The sequence below is a fragment of the Lontra canadensis genome, unplaced genomic scaffold, assembly GCF_010015895.1.
Source record: "Lontra canadensis isolate GAN:19392208 unplaced genomic scaffold, GSC_riverotter_1.0 scaffold17, whole genome shotgun sequence".
In the NCBI taxonomy this organism is placed as follows: domain Eukaryota; kingdom Metazoa; phylum Chordata; class Mammalia; order Carnivora; family Mustelidae; genus Lontra; species Lontra canadensis.
Window position 1 is genome coordinate 22,631,069 of NW_022631011.1, and position 19,516 is coordinate 22,650,584.

Consider the following 19,516-nt stretch of genomic DNA (forward strand, 5'->3'; position numbering starts at 1 on the left):
CATCCACAGGAAAAAAGATTATTTGAAAGCCCCAAAACGAGTAATTCATTTTCCAACCAACTCTTATTAACTCAACTTTTATTTAACTCAACTCTTACTCTCTACTTATTAACTCTTTAACGAACTCCCAACCCACCAGAAGCACTCAAAGTAATGAGAATCAGAAGAGAAAGAAGAGGAAAAAAATAGTCTGGTAACAATTTTCTTCTGCTCAGACTAACCCTATTCTTTTAAATAGTCAGCCAAACTCAGCAGACGGTCTCTCCTATGCCTCCTCACTCCATCCCTCCAACTCTGCCACCCCCCTGGGCTGAGGAAATCCCTCATTTCACTCACCCCACACTTGTTCAGAAAGTGCAAGCTGAGTCAAGGGACACCATACCCTCACAGACTATAAACTTCTGAATACCCCACGGGGAGTAAGGTATTCCAAACCCCCATGTGGTTAAAGCACTTGTCACCCTCCCTCCAAGTCAGCACTTAATGCTTACTCTGTGCCCACACTGCTCTGGGCAATTCACACGGGTTATCTCATTTAATCCTGAGAGTTAATATGCTAACTGGACTGATTTTAACAAGGAGGAAAATGAGAATGGAGTAACTCACCCAAGGTCAGAGAGCCAGTGCAGGCAGAGGAGGGACCTACCTGAAGCCTGGCAGTCTGACTCTACCAGATCATTCTTCTAGCCCACTGTAGAGGTATCAGGGTGCACGTGGGACTCTGTGGCTTCCCTGGACACATATACCCCTTAGTTCGGAGTCTCACTTGCATTACTACCCACCACAAAGCAAGATTCCACCCTCTTGGACGACTCAACACAGAATGACTATCAGTGCACAAGAAAGAAGTAAAATATGTCCCACATTTCAGGAGCCAAATGAAATGCCAGAATCCTGGTTTTCTGCTGTGAAATAGTCTTCTGGTTTTCTGAAATCCAGAGACTGTCCAGATTACCTCCTACCTTCTGGAGAGTGTTAAGGACTTCAACCTCAGATGAGCTGGGACACTTTGGTGGCAAGAGGAGAACTAGAAGGGAAAATAATTGTTTCTGGGTCTAAGAGTGTCTTTCCTTCAGAGGGAAAGAGTCTGGACTCTGTAAATGTTTTCAAGGATGAGTCCCTACAAACAACGCTTATAATCTCAGATACTGTCATAGACATGAGTCCTTTTCACTTGTGAAAGTCATCCCCAATGCTAACTGAAGGCGCTAACTAACTCCATGTGCCAACTTCAAATAAACCAAGGAAAAAAGCAGCTCCAAAAGGACAATTCATTGAAAGTCGAAAGGCAATTTGCAAAGACCACGTGCACTTGTTTTATGTATCTCTAGCCACATACAATATCCAAATGAAACTAAAAGGGAAGGAACTCACTGTACAGAAGACAAAACAATACCCTTTTTATTTTTGAAACTTTGGAGAAATGTTTCCATACGCCATCCCATTTTTTTTAAAAAATTAATGTAAACCAACCTGCCTGTGGGTCAGTCACGCTATAGACTTCATCGTAGTGTGTACAGATGCCTAGAATATTTACAAATGTTATCTGTTAGGTAGTCAAGTTTTGTTGCAATTTTTCCAGCACATATTCCACAGTAAATATGAAGAGGGGATCCTGGTGTTCTTGTATAAAAATTCTTAACAGATGGTTAAAGGCAATTTTCCTGAGAGAAGATTTGTTCTTGAAATATTTTTTCTTTCACAACTGGAAATATAGAAATGGGATGCAGTTGTAGAAGAAGGCTAAGAATGTCTACGTTAACATTTTTTTCTTTTAAATTATTTAAGTACCATTAAGTTAAAATGTTTACATTCATTATAAAAAAATGTTGTTAAATCTTATGCAAATGATTTAACACTGATTGCTGCAACGCAAATTGCACTTTTTAAAAAAATTATTGTTTACATGGAAGAAAAATATCTCGTTTGCTACCCTGTTTACAAATCCCGACTGACTGCAGATCAGTCACACAATATGCACTTTGAGAGAACGTCAGTCACAGTGTACGTTAGTCATAACGCAGTCTTGCGAACTGAGTCACGATTCTGACTCAGCCTCCAGAGGTGTGTGTACCAATGGCCTCAAATGGTCTTCTCCATGAAAGGAGGTGAAATTCAGGTGTGGAAAAGGTACGAAGAAATTCTGGAACAACCAAAACCAATCAGAAGAAGCACATGATTTGGGGCAATACACATAAAACCTTTTTAAAAAAAAAAAAATTTCTCTCAATATTCCTTCGCAGGCAAGGCCCCAGTCCTAGTCCCAGTTTCAGAAGTGGCGCGGCAGACATGAGGTGCCCCTGGAAGGCCCAGAGGCAGGCTGGCTGGAAGGGGCCGTGGGCAGGGAGGAGGCAACAGGCTGGGCTGCACCAGCCCTTCCCTGGAAGCTCTCCGTCTTTTCTCAGGCTCTTCAGAGACGGGGGTAGGGTGGTAAGGCAGAGCAGGCCTCGAGGGAAAAGAAAATACATCTCTTTCAAAGTAAAGGCACGGAAATCACGCATCAGAGGAATGTTCCATCAGCATGCTCCCCCTGGTGTAGCCGGCTTGACCCAATGCCCACAGGCCATGTGGCCTCCTGCTCCCGGGCAGTGGGCTCAGGCCAGGGCGAGGGCGCACCAGGAATCCTGTCTCACCGAAGATGTGACTTCGGCCGGCGAGGCCAGGCTGACGCCTATGTACAACCCATCTTGACCTGAGTACTTGAGCTCGCTGTTCTCGGGATTAGTGCTCTCTCCTGTGCCAGACATCACCGAGGCGCCCGCCTGGCGGAAGAGAGGGACAGAGAGTGAGAAGAGAAGGGGAGAGTCAGTTATCCGTTAAGTCTGTCAGGCGGCACTCTCCTGCAAGGAAAAACCTGGGGACAAAGGAGATGGGCAGTGGGGCCAGCCGGAACGTGGTGCCGTTGGCCTTAGCCTGGCCGTGTAAACTCCTAAAACACTTTCCTATGAATTTGGGAGCTCATGGCAGCAATCACCCAGCAAAATGCATGGCTGGACACAGGCGGGAGGCCTATTTGTAAGAAAGCACCGAACTCTGAACTCTCTGAGAGTGAGACAAACCACATCACCTGGGTGAACAGGTCTCCATGATGCCCACACAATCTACTCATTTACAGAGAAAACAGAGTACACCGCACCCCCCACCACCACACACACACGCAGCAGAGCCACCGCTTAGCGCTTATGCTGGAGAGTCTAAGATGGAAAAGCTATGCACCTCAGCAAGGCCTAATAAATGAAATTTTTGAGCACCGACTTCATGGAAAATTAACTCGTGCATACACAGGTTTTAGTATCTACCGCATTTATCTTTAATTCTTGCAAGGAGAACGGGCCGTTTTGAAAGCAGAGCACAATATAAAGAAAATACTAACACCCAGTACCTGTCGTGATTGTGGCCACGATTTGTTGAAGCGAAAGGTCACTGTTCTCTTGTTTCATTCCTTCCCTCCATCCAAATGAGAAAAGTCAAATAGAAAACATGATGTAACTTAGTAGAATCAAACCAAAAGAACTAAAATCATGTTTAGACTACAAGTTGAGAAAAGTTGCCTTTGACTTAAAAAGAAAAAAAAAAAAAATGTCTAGCCATGACTAGCATGACACCCAGGCAGCTCCATGTGGCTCCGAGGACAGGGTCAGTGTCGTGAACAACACCCAGACTGTGTCCCGTCCACACACAGCGCCCCTGGAGGTTGAAAACGCTCCAGTATGTCAACAACAACAACACGTCTTCCTGGAGCATCCTTACCAATCTGAGCTCAGGCACACACACCACCTCCACTGTTAAGAACTTGGCCCGTACACATGCCATCAGCCACAACACCCACCTGCAGAACATTCCACGGTTCCCTCCAGCGACACGCAGTGCTGACAGCCAGGTGCAGGAAACACATGTTGTTTCCCTCAGCATTTATATGCATGCTGTGCCTGGTTAAGAAGTTAAGGATCTAGGGGCACCGGGTGGGGTCCTGGGATCCAGTCCCGCATCAGGCTCCCTGCTCAGCAAGGTGTCTGCTTGGCCCTCTCCTTTCGGCCTGAAAGCCCAGAACCTCGCCATAAGTCAGACAGACTCAATGAGCTCACGGAGAATTGCAGTCCAGAGCAGGCTCAGAAGACCTGCAAGGCATGAAGAGGAGGAGACTTGCTAGGCCAAGTCTGAGACGGACGCCCCTTGGGGGCGGGGGCAGGGGGTTGGGGGTACAGCATCTTCAGTCGGTCAACAGACCAATGTCCCTTCCATGATTTGGACAAAAGCATCCTGAAACCTGATAAGCTAGCACCTGGGCAAACTGAGTGAGGGGTACAGGAGCCCTCTGCATCACCTCTGCAACTTCTCTATAATCCTAAGATCACTCCAAAATAAAGTTTATTAAAAAATTTAAAAGTAGGAGCACCTGGGTGGCTCAGTGGGTTAAGCCTCTACCTTCTGCTCAGGTCATGATATCAGGGTCCTGGGATCGAGCCCCGCATCAGGCTTTCTGCTCAGCAGGGTGCCTGCTTCCCAACCCCTCTTCTCTGCTGGTCTCTCTGCCCACTTGTGATCTCTGTCAAATAAATAAAATCTTTAAAAAAAAAAAAAAAAAACACACAGAGATGCCTGCCTGGGTGGCTCAGTCAGTTAAAGCTTCGGCCTTTGCCTTAGGTAGTGATCCCAGGGTTCTGGGCAGTGTCCTGCATCGGGTACCCTGCTCAGTGGGAGCCTGCTTCTCCCTCTGCCTGCCTCTCCCCCTGCAAGTAAAAGCTGAAGATTTTTAAAAAATCTAGCCATGATTCCATACTTAAATGAGAGCTTTTCCTCCTAAAAAACTCAGAAGTCTGTTATTTCTTCCTAGCTTCCAGGGCTTTATCCCGTAAATTACTGAGTATTTGCTTTTTGACATAGGCAGAATCAAAAACATCCCTTTGTCTGGCTGAGCTGATGTGACATCTACTTCAGACAAATGTGAGGCACCAGACACGGGCTGCACTGAACAGAAGGTACTCTGAGCCCCTTTGGCTCCACTCAGGGCCTGGAAGTCAATGTGGTTCTGCTCTTCAAAGAACTAAACACCTCGTTTTCTCTCATCCTCACGATAACTGCATGAGGCTGGGAAGGAGGGCTCCAGGAGGTCTGGCCATGGGAATTCCTAACTGCCCATCCCAACTTCCCCATTCCACCCCTCACAGGTAACCAACCAATCCTTCCCTTTCCTGGCGAAAATAAGGGTTTGTAAAATCCAGCCACAACAGTGCCACCACACTCCAACTTCTTTTTAACATGAGACTTAAACTGAGGGCTTTGGGTGCCTAAGAAAGCAAATTTTGTGAAGTCATTAAGATGACTGAAACTTAAAATAGGTTTTGAAATGACTGAAATAATCCTTTCCAACACACCAAAGCAATGGGTTTGGTTACCCATGAGTATGGTAATTTACGTTAGCCATTAAGTCCAGAAACTCCACTGTGAGCAAACCCAACGTGGACCCAGATTCACCCGCTGAAGAAATAATAAACAAAAGGGTGACATTCTATTATGAAAGGACTTATTTGAGAAGGGAGCTACTAGACAACAATAAAAAGACTGCAATTATAAATGATTCATCACATTCATCTCATACTGATCTACCTAATCCCAGAAAAAGCACTAAATCTGACAGCCAAGTTTATTTTCTGAAACAAAAAGGGTACCTGGACTGGCCCAGGAAGCAGGCTACCTCGCCTAGCCAGACACGCGGAGATAGCAGAGTGTTCAGGCAGCAACAGGAAACATTAGCAAGGTGCTTCTGAGAGCCAGGCACTGGGACACCATGAGCCCCAAAGAGATAGTCAATCCCTGGACAAGCTCCCCAGCCACATACACACTGGAAAGTAACAATCATCAACTACCTATCATGAATGACAAATGAGTGGCTGAGATATGGAGGTGGGGCAATAGGTCGAAAAAGGAATCAGAGGGGCAGGATTCCTGGGGACGGACCGCATGCAGCCTTGGTTCAGCCATCTACTGAGTAAGGTCACCGCTTCTCCAAGCCTCCTCCCTGGGTGAACTTGCCTTCACATCACCCATCAGGTAGGCTGTGAGGAGTCAGTGCTTCTAAAAGATCAGCGTGGTGATGCCTTATAGTGCACGTAGGACACACCAGAGGCCTTCTGAAACAGGAGGATAGGCAAAGGAGGCAAGGAGACAATATGGGAGGTAAACCAGAAGGCCAGACTTAGAACTCTCTATGCCTCAGCTTCTTACCTAGAAAACGGAAATTTTTAAAAATATTTTATTTTACGGAAAAAGAGAATAAGCAGGGGGAGCAGCAGAGGGAGAAGGACAAGCTGACTCTGCGCTGAGCACAGAGACCAATGTGGCGCTTGATCCCAAGTACCCGGACATCATGACCTGAGCCGAAATCAAGAGCCAGACGGACACTTAAATCAACTGAGCCATCCAGGCACCCCTAGAAAATGAAGAAGAGGCACCTATGTCCTAAGGTTATTGCAAGAATTAAATTCATTAACATACATAAAGCATTGCCAACAGTTTATCTGACAACAGAAGGATGACACAAGTATACAATACTGTTAGTATTTTATTATTCTTGCTAAGGAGCATAGACCTAATTTAATCTCTCCAAGTCTGCCCTTCACCGGGTGAGTTACCACCATCACTTAGCAGGAGCAGAAGGGGAATTCATTCAGAGCTAAGTGAAAACCATCCACTTCAGCAATGACTTTCTTCTAATTATTACTGACAACTCTTCAGGGGAAAAGAAAAAAAGAAAAAAAAAGGTGTAGCCTTTCAAAAGGCTCATGGGCCTTCTTCAAATAAACTACACTGAAGAATCCTAGTATCTTGAACATTATTCTTAACACTTGAGCATTAATTCCAAAAGCTACCAACTCAAGTACCTATTGTCTTCGTTGTTCAGTCAAAAAATGTTAAGCTATGTGGCAGACCAGGACTCCTGCATCAAAGGGCAGGAAAACCCCAAATTACATGAGTGACCCCTATCAGCTCATCTGAAATCAAAAGCAACACCTGACTTTCTCAGGACAAAATGAACAAGTGCTTGTGCCAACACTGGAGAACCTTATTTGTAACTATCTAAACATGAAATACTGCAACATACAGCTTTTGTGTACCAATCATACCTTAATTTAAAATGTTTATATAATGATACATAATGAGATCATAGTGATGAAATGAGACTGTGATAACCCCAGTCCCCTCATCCATGACCAGTAGGGCTATATTCTGGTATATGCCTTGGAAGGCAGTTAGCAAAGCTACCAAGAACCTTATACCCCACTTAGCTCTGTAATTTCACTTCTGGAAACGTGTAAGGAAAGAATTCAAAGGAAGGGAAAGGCTCCACAAGGGAAGACATCCATTGCAGGTTAACTTATAATAGTGGAAACCATGGAAATAATCTAATGCCTAATAATAAGGGATGGTTTGGAAAAGCAAGGTATATCCGCTCAATGAATTACTATGCAATTATCAAAAATAGTTAAGATCACATAGCAAAGCGGAAAAAAATCCTGTAATGCAGTGTTAACTGAAAAACAGCAGATATAAATTCTGTCATCATTACGATTTATGCACATACGAAAAGTATTTCAAGGGAACCCAGTAGACCATCTATTAGCCATCAGTACCTTCCTTTGAATATTTTTAACTGAATGGCACAAGGCAGTCTAACTTTGGGGAAGGATTTTGAAAACATTAGCCCCAGAAATACAAGCACTTGAGGGATGAGCCAGACTGGGAAGTCATAAAGTAGCATGAAAAAATAGGGAGCGATCTGAGTGGAGGCACTAAGTGGGACCAGAAGGGGCCCCCATGCACCCCCTGAAGGCATCTCCATCCATGCCACTTGCCACCGGCTGGACCCTGGCTGATGGGTGCAACATGGTTGCGGGTACGCTGAAACGCTGAACACACTACAATGGGGGAATCTGAGCTCTTGAGACCAGTATTCTATGTGAAAAATCCAGAATCAGCACAACTCTCCTTATGAAACCTGGCTTGTCCTAATTGTTTGTCTGAAGTGTCTTTCCCTCTTTGATGAGGTTCCAGAGCTAACTGATCCAGAATCAATACAACTTGGAGGAAAAATGAACAGAAAACTTAGAACCCTGGACCCGGAACACACCAGAAAATTTTAAGCGTAAATTCTGATTGGTATGTTTTCCCACATCTAGTTAGACCCTTGAAAGAACCCCAGTTCAGATGGCAGTTATCTGAACATAGAAAAAAGCCGACACTTCACTAACTGAAACCCACTTAACCCGCAGCGTTCCTGCAGGAGCTCTGAGGACGAGCATTTCCACAATGCCCACAGCTAAGCCATCCTTCCTCTTCTGGGTGGGCAGCTCACGCAGGCGGAGGTCCTCGCTTTCTCTGATCAAAGTGCATTATGAGGGTGGGGCAGAAATCTGTTCTGTGTTTCCATTCACGGCTTATCTGCCCTCCACCCTGCCACAGACAACTGAAAATGGAGGCACTTCCTGTTGAAAGAATGCGTTATCAGCTCCAGACTCCGCCAGAGCTTAGCACTGAACTCCGGCCAGGTTAGGTAGGAGACCGGCTGAGTGGCTGGGCTGGCAATCTCCCTCTTCAAGGAATAAATGATTTCAGGGACTAACAACCCAGGCTTCTGCCAGGCATCCACAGGGAAAATGTCCACTAGCCTGTGAAGTAGGCACGGTTCATCTTTAGATCACACGGGTTTTTTTTTTTTTTCCCTGTGCGAACTTTTGGGTATGATCTGGGAAAGTCAAGATTTTATTTATTTATTTATTTTTATAGTTTATTTACTTGAGAATGAGTGCACAAGGAGGCAGAGAGACAGGCAGAGGCAGAGGGTGAAGCAGCCTCTCCATTGAGCAGGAAGCCCAGCATGCGGCTCAATCCCAGGACCCTGGGATCATGACAGCCGAAGGCAGATGCTTAACCGACTGAGCCCCCTGGGCATCCCCTGAAGAGTAGTCACGGATTTCGAATATGAACTCCTGAACTAAGTGCCCAGCAGTGCCTAGCTCACAGGGGGCTCTCACCAACCCTGTCCATTCTCTTATCTTTTCCATTACTGCACATTTCCCTTACAGGCAGGCCCAGAGACAGCTCCTAAAGCAACTCTGGAGAGGCGACTCATCAGAACAACGGAAACCTTAGAGGACACAGCCATTCCAGAACACGGCTTCTCTAGCTTGTGAATTACAAACATCAATTTCATCTCTGAAAGGAAGGAAACCAAAAAGAGTCTACTGGAATGTGTTCGGTCCTCTGTGTTAACGATCTCTCTTAACGGAGTCCTGAGCAGAAGAAACAAAAACACATAGCCCCAGGCAGGCTGAGGTGAGTGTCTGATCATTCCCAAAGCGGAGACTTTTGATGATCATCACACTGCCTCCTTAGCTAGAACTCAGACTGTCGGCTTCCATGGCCTCTGATCTGTCCTTCCTACACATCTAAGTAAGCTTGTGGTTACAGCTTTTTCTTGTGTGAGGGAAAACCAGCCATCCCTCACTGCCAACGCTCTCTTCTCTGCTTTTGTTAACCTCTAGGTTAGGCTCTCACAGTGCTTTACAGCGGCCTGCCTCAAAAAAATAAATAAATAAATAAAATAAAAAATAAAAAAATTAAAAAATAACCATGTGCAAATTCCAATGAAGGAGAAACACTTTCAGGTAAGTGAACTTTAACTCTAAAAACTGTACTTGTTTCAGTTTGGAGGGAGACACAGAAGTGGCTCATCAATTAGAATTTAGATGAAGTGGCAAAAGATACACATACTAGGGTTCCATCTCCATCAGGACCCTTAAAAATCCTAAAAATTGTCAGTCACAACAAAATCCTTTATGTCTCCCATTAACAACTCAAATAACTCGAAAGAACATTAAGCACCTTCCCTCCCAAAGAAGAGTTCTTGTGCCTGCAGCCACTGACCTAATTCAGTTTTTAGCAGAATATTTTAGTTATTTTTTTATGTGATTTAACAAGCAAATTCTTCAATGGAGAGCTCACTGGCTGTCCTCTTGGGTCCTTTTGCCCCTTCTGGGCCTCAGTAGGCCAGTTTCCATCCATACCCCCAGGATGATGCCCTTTTTAAGGAGGGAAGAGCAATTCTATGCACACTACCTACCCTGGGAAAAGGAGACTCTTTTATACACCCGTACACATTCAAATAGCAAGTTTGTAACGGTGAAGGCAGGCATAGCCCAAAGTTGAAATGACCTTGGAGTAATAGTAAAATGCTGATTACAGGGGCGCCTGGGTAGCTCAGTCCGTTCAATGTCTGTCTTTGGTTCAGGTCATGGTTCTCAGGGTCCTGGGAATGGAGCCCCTGCGCTGGGCTCCTGACTCAGTGACGAAGGAGCTTGCTTCTCCCTTTCCCTCTGCTCCTTCCGCCTTGCTCCTGCTCTCTCTCTCTGCTCTCTAATAAATAATAAAATCTTTTTTTTAAAAAGCTGATTACAAACGTAAATGGTGGGGGGGGTTGTCCCATGATTTGGAAGTCACTGGCATTCTAAAGGGAAAGTTTATCTTTTAAAATGAATCAAAACGGATGACTCTATTCTAGTCAAAGTCGTAAAGGATCCTGAGGAAAGATTTAAACCTGGTGAATTATGATCTTTTTTAACAGAACTGGCTTCTCAAATTGGAGGAGTATCTTAATCTCACCACTTTAATCGGAGGAAGCACACCATGGTCAGAGAAGCAGGCAGCATTTGCAATACAGCATTACGAAGGGAAAGTATTAAGTGTCACAAGGAATGAAAAATTGTGGCTATCAGAAAAACAAAAGTATTTAACACATGGTTACTTTAGGGACGCCTGGGTGGCTCAGGTAGTTAAGCCTTTTCAGCTAAGGTTTTGATCTCATGATGTCGGGGTCCTGGGATTGAGCCCCATGTCAGTTTCCCAGCTCAATGGGGAGTCTGCTTCTCCCTCTGCCCCTCCCCATCCCCTCAACACACACTCCTGCAGGCTCTGCAGGCTCTCTCAAATAAATGAAATCTTTTTTTGAGATTTTTATTTATTTAACAGAGATCTCAAGTAGGCAGAGAAGCAGGCAGAGAGAGAGGGAGGGAGAAGCAGGCTTCCCGCTGAGCAGAGAGCCCCATGCAGGGCTCGATCCCAGGACCCTGGTATCATGACCTGAGCCAAAGGCAGAGGCTTTTTAACCCACTGAGCCACCCAGGCGCCCCTCAAATAAAATCTTTAAAAAAAAAAAACAAACAAAACAAAACAAAAAAAAAAACCATGCTTACTTTGTTAATACCGTGAGTCTACATCTCAATTTCCCCCGTTAGAAACGTTAAGGAGTTATTTCTCATGTCTTGGGGTGGGAAAAAAAAACAAACAATGCCATGGACTCCAAGATTATGTTTAAATAGTGCTGCTCGGGGCACCTGGGTGGCTCAGTGGGTTAAGGCCTCTGCCTTCGGCTCAGGTCATGATCCCAGGGTCTTGGGATCGAGCCCTGAGCATCAGCTGGCTCTCTGCTCAGCAGGGAGCCTGCTTCCTCCTCTCTCTGCCTGCCTCTGCCTGCCTCTGCCTGCTTGTGATTTCGGTCTGTGAAATAAATAAATAAAATCTTTTATAAATAAATAAATAAATAAATAAATAAATAAGTAAGTAAGTGCTGGTCTTCCTGGGCTTCAAAGAGGTCTGTGGGCATCTCCTACTTACGCTACACAATGCTCTTGAGGACCAGATGGTAGGAATTACTTTTCCCTTGAGGAGGAGGAAAACAGAGGCTTTACAAAACCTTGGCAGCTTACTACAGTCACCCGTACAGCTGGAGCTAGCGCCTGGATGCCGGAATTTGTTTCCTTCCAGCTGCTAATCTGTGAACCCCCAGAATAAACTTCAGACCCTACGGAGGCTTCACCAAGAATCCAGCAAAAAAGCTTAATCAGGGCTTTAAATTAAAAGTGTTTGTCCTTGGGAAGATAAAATAGGATTCCCAGGTGTGTGCCCCAGCTCCAGTGAAACCAGGCCATGTTCACAATAAAAACAGCAGCACAGCAAGCAAATTTAAACATCCTCAGATACTGACTTGGGACTATTGACTCACAAGACTCCAACAGGACACTGAGATCAATACCTGTCATTTATTTTTCAAGTGTTTCTTAAAATCTGAGGTCAACAGAATCATCTGTTTGTGCTCACTCCCACAATTTCCAAGCGCTGGCTCTGGTGCAACCCGAGCTGAATTATAATTATCGCATATACCAACACCTGTCTTTGGAGATGCTTTTTTAAAATTATTAAAATTTCAGAAAAAATTAACAGGTAGATCTCAACAGGAACAAAGCTAGCAGATTGTATTTAATTCATATCCATTAGATCTTCATATTGCTAGTAACTCTTTTGGCAGACACCCATGAAAGGCATAATAAATTACTTTCATTCCAGTAAAGGAATTCATTTTCTTCGGAGATTCATTTAGCAATAACATTTCAGAGCATTCTAAGCCAGGATTTCTTCAATTTGGCCATGTTTTCCCGTAACATTATTTCATGTTTTGTGACAATTTGTATATCCTTATAGAGGCAGGGCGGGGGAAAAAAAAACTACAAGGAAATCTGTAATCTGCAGAGAAATATGTGTTCTAAGATGACGCCTTCTAACTAACCTGAGGCCATGAGAAGGCGCAGGACAGCCTGCCCACACTTCTTCCTCACCTAGCATTCGGACTTTCAGACTGCGATAATGAGTCACTTATTAAATAAACCACAGTCCTGTGATAAATTGAGTGGATAAATGTATTAGAAACTATTTAAAGGACGATACAGTTGGGCAGACTCCTAATACATATATAAAAGGACTGGGTATTAAATGCATCTCGAACTCTTCCTCCTCACTCTCCTCCCCATAACACACAGGCATGCACATACACACAGGCGCCAAGCAGACAAGACAAAAGGGGGAAGTCCAGAAAAGGCCTTGAGATCAAAATGAAAGTATGCGAACTCCACATGCTTCCATGTTCCCTGCCAGGTTGGCGTGTGACTTTCTCAGCAAAGGCCAATGTGGTCAGACAGGAACGTGAGTTATTAGAAGGAACTGAAAGAAGAAAGGGAGCCTGGCACGTAGGGAGGGTGAAGATAAAATGCCAACAAAATATTTACGTTCATGGCTTGTAGCGAGTGGCAAGTGGGATATTAATAACTGTGATGATTGGTCAACTCCCTGGGAGTGGTAACGGCCCCAGGACGGGGAGGCAGGAGACATCGGTTCCAGCCCCGGCTTCAACACCAGCTGGTTCTGTGACCTTATGGAGTCACTCTGGATCCTGGCTTATAAATGAGGCAATAATAAAACCTAACTGCAGCACTCTCTCAGACTCTGGTGGGAGATTAATGACTTTTTAACTCTTTTTATTCATTTAGAATAGAGTATCGTGGACCATAAATTCTGCGGGGAAATGGACACTTGCCTACTAAATGCTTTTTCAATGATTTCATAAAAACAAACTGAAGGCAAATTGAAGATTGCGAACAATTCCAACTAACGTGACACTCACGATTATTAGACAGAAATCACACCATTAGAAGGATCTTAGTACTACGACCTTGTATTTGATATTGTTAAGAGAGCCTTTCCAATAATCACATTAGGCTTATCAACCACAATAAGTTTCACTACCTGTTATCCATTAACACGGTCTTAGTACTATAAGACAATTTATTCAGAAATACATGAAAATCTGTACAATGTGCCTTATGTTTGGTTACAAGCAAATCACTTCTCTGGTGAAATTTTCCCACCTGTTTCCCACCTGCAGGACGATTTTTTGATGCTCAAATTACTAATGAAAATTAGTCAGATTTAAGAAAGTATGTCTTCTCTCTGAAGATTTCACTATCACCTATCACGTCTTACTTGAGTATTCCACACTAAAACTAGTAATATACTACATGTTAATAAACTGAATTTAAATTAATTAAATTAAGTAGTTAAAAAAATCTAGTATGCCAGTGATTAACACCAACTGCCAGACCTGGGTCCAAATCCTGCTTCTTAGTACGTACATAACCTTGAGCCTGCTACTTTTTCCCCAGAGTCCAACTCCCCCCTACACAAATCAAAACGGAAATGGACTACCACAAGTCAAGTGATAATTATGAATTGAATGAGACAGAGAATGTACAGCGAACACCTGACACACAAAGTACTTGGAGAAGCAGGTTTCTGCTTTCCTAAAACCTGCTTTCCTATGTCCAGTATCTTGTAAATGATATCTTGTAAATGATGAAGTATGGACAAGGGAGAAGCTTCTCAAGAGCAAGAGTACAATGACAAAATGCAGGGCTAACACTAATAAAATGCCCTGCTCTCCTGCAACCTAAAGGCTCCTGTAAAAAAATGCTGAACTGAAGAGATGGGCAGTCATTTTTTCTAACCCCTCCAAAAGCCTCATTCAGAACTGCTCTGCAGAGTCAAGTTTCTCTGAGTGAAAACAGCTCATACTGTCCATGTGAGTCCTTCATGAATGTACCTTTCAGATACTTAACTATTGTAGGAATAATCAAAAATAACCAGAATTATTATTTTGTGACCAACCAGAATGCCACAGTTAAATCCCAGCGTGATCCAATCACCTGAAGAAGATGACAGTGTTGTCTAAATCTGCTAACACGGAAGCAAGCTACGTGACTGGGAAGCGCCATTTTCCAATTTTCAGCATAGGATGCAAATATTAACACATTAGATCTATAAAAAAAACTTTAAAAACTTTAAATATTAACCTACAAAGTACCTAGCCTTTCTTCACAAGGCCTTCTGAGGACACCCAGATACCCTGGAAGCACTTGGGGTGCACATTAACTCTTTCAAACCCCTTATAGCCCGAGCTTTAATTAGCACTACACAACCCAGAAGCAGTGTTTCTTCTAACCAGTCGTTGAATACCGTTATCACCAAGGAGGGACAACAGTCGGGACACAGGTCTATCTAGGCACACAGCATCCCAGACAATAAATGAGGCAGGAAGGAAGCTATCTATTTAGTATCGAGAAAATGACCCATCAGCAGTTAAGGCTCCCCCCACCCCAAAGGGGCAGATCAGCCAGCATCCAATCTGAGATGGGGTCTTTGTCTCAGGCTGAGGACATCTGCCTCTGTTCGTGGAAGCTGTCTATTACCAGCAATGCACCACAAAGGTACGGAAACATTTCCTATCGCCAACACACCATGCCTGGTGATGCGTCCACTCTGGAGAACATTCAGCAGGCAGCCAGCCCACACCATCTCGCCCTCAGAAGCCATGGGCACAGAGAACTAAGCGCCTGGTGCCTACAGCGTCTGCCCTCAGGCCAGTGCGTGCCACCAGCTCCTAGAGGGAGTCCTTTCCTTACTAATTATGAGGGGAAACCCTGCTTGTAAAAGGTCCAAGCAGGAACATGCTAGCATTTGTTTACATCAATTGCCAAATCCTCTGAAGAATGCTTTAACTGTGGGACTCTAGCACAGAGACAGACAGACATCAGGGATTAGACAAAGTCCACATTTAGAAATGAAGGCACTCTGAGTCCCACTTAAGGCTGCCTTTATTGACTTCTGCCTGTTTCAAAGGTGCACCTTCCACTTCTTCACCCCATCATCTCACCTCCTGCCTTTGGCTCCACACCCGATGCTCCAGCAACACCGGACACTAACAACTATGTCCTCAAAGTAGCGCAGATGCCCAAGCTCCTTTTTGGAGCACTCCAGCCCAGCGTTTCCTTTGCCCTGAAAGTCCTATTCCACTCATTCAAATGCACTCTGAGCAGCCATTTCCCACTATGTGTCGGCATTAACCGCTCCCTCCTTTCGATTCCTACCCGAAGGTGACCCTCATTTAAGGCACCTTCCACATCTGACTGGCAGTCAGTCTCTACAACATGCTCCCTGACCCCTACCCACCACATTAGCAACAATCTGAGATCAGGTACCTTGTTTTACTCCGTTGTAAGCACCGCCTTCCAGGGCTCAGTTACTTTTTAAATCCAGCAAGGACCATAAAGCAAGGATTAGTCTGACAGAGTTCATCTCCATTTATTCCAATGTTGGATGTTGGATGTTTCATGGTGACTTCAATATTATAGTTGCAGTTTTAATAATAAACTTAAGGAGATTTTAATTTTTTTAGAGTAATTATTTATGGAACTACTTTTAGGCAGGCAAATATGTTCACTGATTTCTTATTCGCAGACATTATGTCTTACTGCTAATTTCGTCCCCAAATTCATTCTTCCTGTCACAAAGGAAATTGTGAAATACCTTTTATCTATAAAATTTGGGGACTGAGCTACAAAACATATATATAAACATATATATATGATATCTACATAGTATACATATCTATTACACATACACAATATATGTATTTTACATATATGTAGCGTAATTCTCCAGTTTTATTAATTTTTAGTTACAAATCACAGGAGGGGTAAGAATATTTATAGATTATTGAATCTTATTTGGAAAACAAATAAATGTAATTTGGGAATTGCGAAAACACATGTTCCCTATTTGCCTCCAAAGTAACAACCAAAAAAAAAAAAAACCTATAAAATGTAATTTAGTCAATAAATGGAATTCAAGGAACAATTTAAATATTCTTACAATCAATCCACCAGAGAATATAAATGCCGAAGAAAATGTTATCTGTTTAGGTCAACCGAATACCTATTTTTCAGTAAACCTCTATGTGTAAGAAAATTTTACCGCATAAGACCTTTCTTGGAAAATATATCTATAAAGTTCAAAAGGCACTAAACTCATCAACTGTCTACCAAAATTTAAGTTTAACACGTTTCTTAACAAACACAAGAATTTAAAAGAACAAGACAGAGGCTGTTTTAATACGAGGCTGCATGGCAGTCAGCCTTCCCAATCTCAAGAGAAAAAAAACACACTGCCTTCCCTCCATCTCCAACACACACACCACACAGAAAACCGAGAGAGAGAAACTGAGTCATTAAAAAAAAAGAGTGCACAAAACTGTGTCATAAGTTAGCCAAGTCAGCAACCTGATGACCATCAGGAGGATCTGTCTTCTTTTTCCAAGAGGTCTAAATTGAAACACAAATTAGCATTACATATACAGAAAGAAAGCTAAAGCATTGTAGCTTTATCGTATGTAAGTTAAGAGAAGACATGAGGCCTCAGAGCACCGCAAAAATGTTTATGTGACCCTGAGACACTTGTCAAGCCTTTGCTCACCGCAGCAGACAACTACCCTCCCTCCAGAATACTCAGCTCCTCCCAGGGTAGCTCAGGAACCGGCCATGGGAACCTGGTGCCCCCACATGCAGGGCAGGGCAGGAATATCAGGATTTAAAGGAGCCTGCTGGGAAGGCTACTACTGACCATCTCCTATGTTGCTTTCTGGAGGGGCGGGGGGAGTTAAAAGAACAGCAGGTCTGCCATGGACCACTGCAACCATCTTTGACTTCCTTGCTGTTCTGATCATTAAGTTGTCACTTACATCATGTGCCCTCCCCTTCCTGATTTCCACTGGGAGTATGCCTCAGATTAGCCTTTGTTTTGTAGCTCTGATGACCCTATGCAAGTGAAATAACCCTGAACTACAAATTTCCACCACGTCAGCCACAGGGGCCACCGGAGATCAATGGGATGGGCCCATCATCAAAGGAGGCTTAAAAAGGCTGAGCCAACCAGGGCGCTGTGTGCTGAGTACCAGGCACATCCTTGCTATGTGCATGGAACTGTTTTTCTCACCTATAGCACTTCCCCAAATCCTATAATCATCCAGTCACCACACCAGCCACCTCCAATGTTATAGAAACTGTGACCAAAATGGGAGGAAAATGACCCATCTTGTCAGCACAGCCACCTTTTCCAAAATGCTTCCACCAGCAGCTCACAGACAACTCCCCCAGCAAGGTCCCCTTCACAGGTCCTCAGCAGACACACGCCAAGACCCAACCCACCCAGAGAAGGCACTGAAGGTCCTCAGGGACCATAGGGCACACACACTGGCACTCCTCGGTAGTCACCTGGGGAGACTGCCTGGGTCTACGACCAATAATTCATGGAGGGGGACAGTTCCCAAAGGCAGGCAGCACACTGGTTTCTTTCTGTCATGTGGGCCTATTCTCCAGGACAGCCCTGTCAAAGAAGGGTTGCTGGAGCCATCCGTGATGGACTAACGGGTGAGAGAACCCTGGGGGAGTGGGGTCCCTGTAGGGAGAGGAGGGCAGGCAATCTGCACCCCTGCCCTGGGAAAAGGTGTCAGGAAACCTTTGAGGTGGCTTGGGCTCACACAAGCATGCGCGCTCTCTCTCTCTCTCTCTCTCTCTCACACACACACCCTGCCCCGCAGTCAGCAGCTCACAGGGCTGGCTCTGGTAGAGGCTGCCAGGGCTAAGAAGTGCTGGGGGGGCTTACAGCACAAGACGGTGCATGGAACTGCTCTCCAACTCCACCAACCTCCAAAATCCTTATTGCTCTGCCACCTGGCCTCTAGCAAAGAATGGAGCATTCCTCCGAAGGGCGAGGGCCAGCAAGCTGTCTCCAGCATGCAGGCTCTCAAGGAAGAGGAGATGCCAAGCCGCTGGGCATACAGCCGGCACAGCTCCCAAGGCCCTGCAAGCAAAGCCAGAGCCAGACCCCATCACTGACTTCCCACTGTTCCTCCCTTGGAGGAGGACAGATCAGCCTCACAAAGGGCTCTTCTTGAAATTTCACATCACAAAACCAGGAAAGCAAAAGGAACGACACATCCCCAAGCCCATTGTTGGGCAAATACCTGTATTCCTGTGCCATTTATCATTCAAATCTGGCTTTTTCCAGGCTTCAGCTGACCTTGACAAACTCGAGTGACCAGAAGCCCGCAGCCATCCGCAGTTCGGCTGAACAGACGACACCCAAGCCAAAAACCTGGATGGCTGCTTCCCCAGCGCTTTCAAAAACCAAGACCTCGTTCTGCCTCATTTAGCTACTACAGAAGTGCTGCTGAGGACTTAGAACATAAGGAATAAATAATCTTTATTTTTCCATTTCCACGTAAGTAACTATTCTATTTACCACTTGAGACTCTTAAAATTACACCTAACCCTCTGTACAAAACAAAAACAAAAACAAACCAACATCATCTTGCACGAAGAGTTCACCTTTACAAAGGCTACAAAGGTTCTTTAACGTCTATCTGCAACAAACAACCGAAAGGCTTTTCTTGCCTTGTGAAAATTCTGAACGGACTTCTTGGGTCATTAAAGCAAAAGAAAAAACCGAAAAGAATTTGGGATGGAGGACCAACAGAAATATAAAATTTAATTTTTTTTAATGTTTCATTTTTGCTTGTCTAAGCCGTTCAAAATACGACAAAAAGAAACCAGCTCTGTGGTTCCAAAACCCAGGTCGGAAGACACCTCGAGGGCAACAAGCTTCAATTTCACCTGGGGCGCTGGTTCAAAAACACAATTCTCCAAGCCCCACCCCAGGGACTTTGACTCAGAAAATCCAGGGTGGGGCCCAGGAATCTGTAGCATTTCAAAGTACCCCAAACAGGGCAAAGCTACAC

At 44.4% G+C, this 19,516-nt stretch overlaps 1 protein-coding gene across 4 annotated transcripts in view; it reads right to left on the reverse strand.

Annotated features, from left to right (window-relative positions):
- Positions 1 to 1,307: 1,307 nt before the first annotated feature.
- Positions 1,308 to 19,516, reverse strand: part of GATA6 (GATA binding protein 6) — a 31,401-nt gene continuing 13,192 nt past the window's right edge. For all 4 annotated transcript variants that reach the window (XM_032859775.1, XM_032859776.1, XM_032859779.1 and 1 more), the window contains exon 7: positions 1,308 to 2,762. In XM_032859775.1, the coding sequence (XP_032715666.1) occupies positions 2,595 to 2,762 (168 nt within the window). In that variant the 3' untranslated portion in view covers positions 1,308 to 2,594. The remainder of the gene's footprint in view (positions 2,763 to 19,516) is intronic.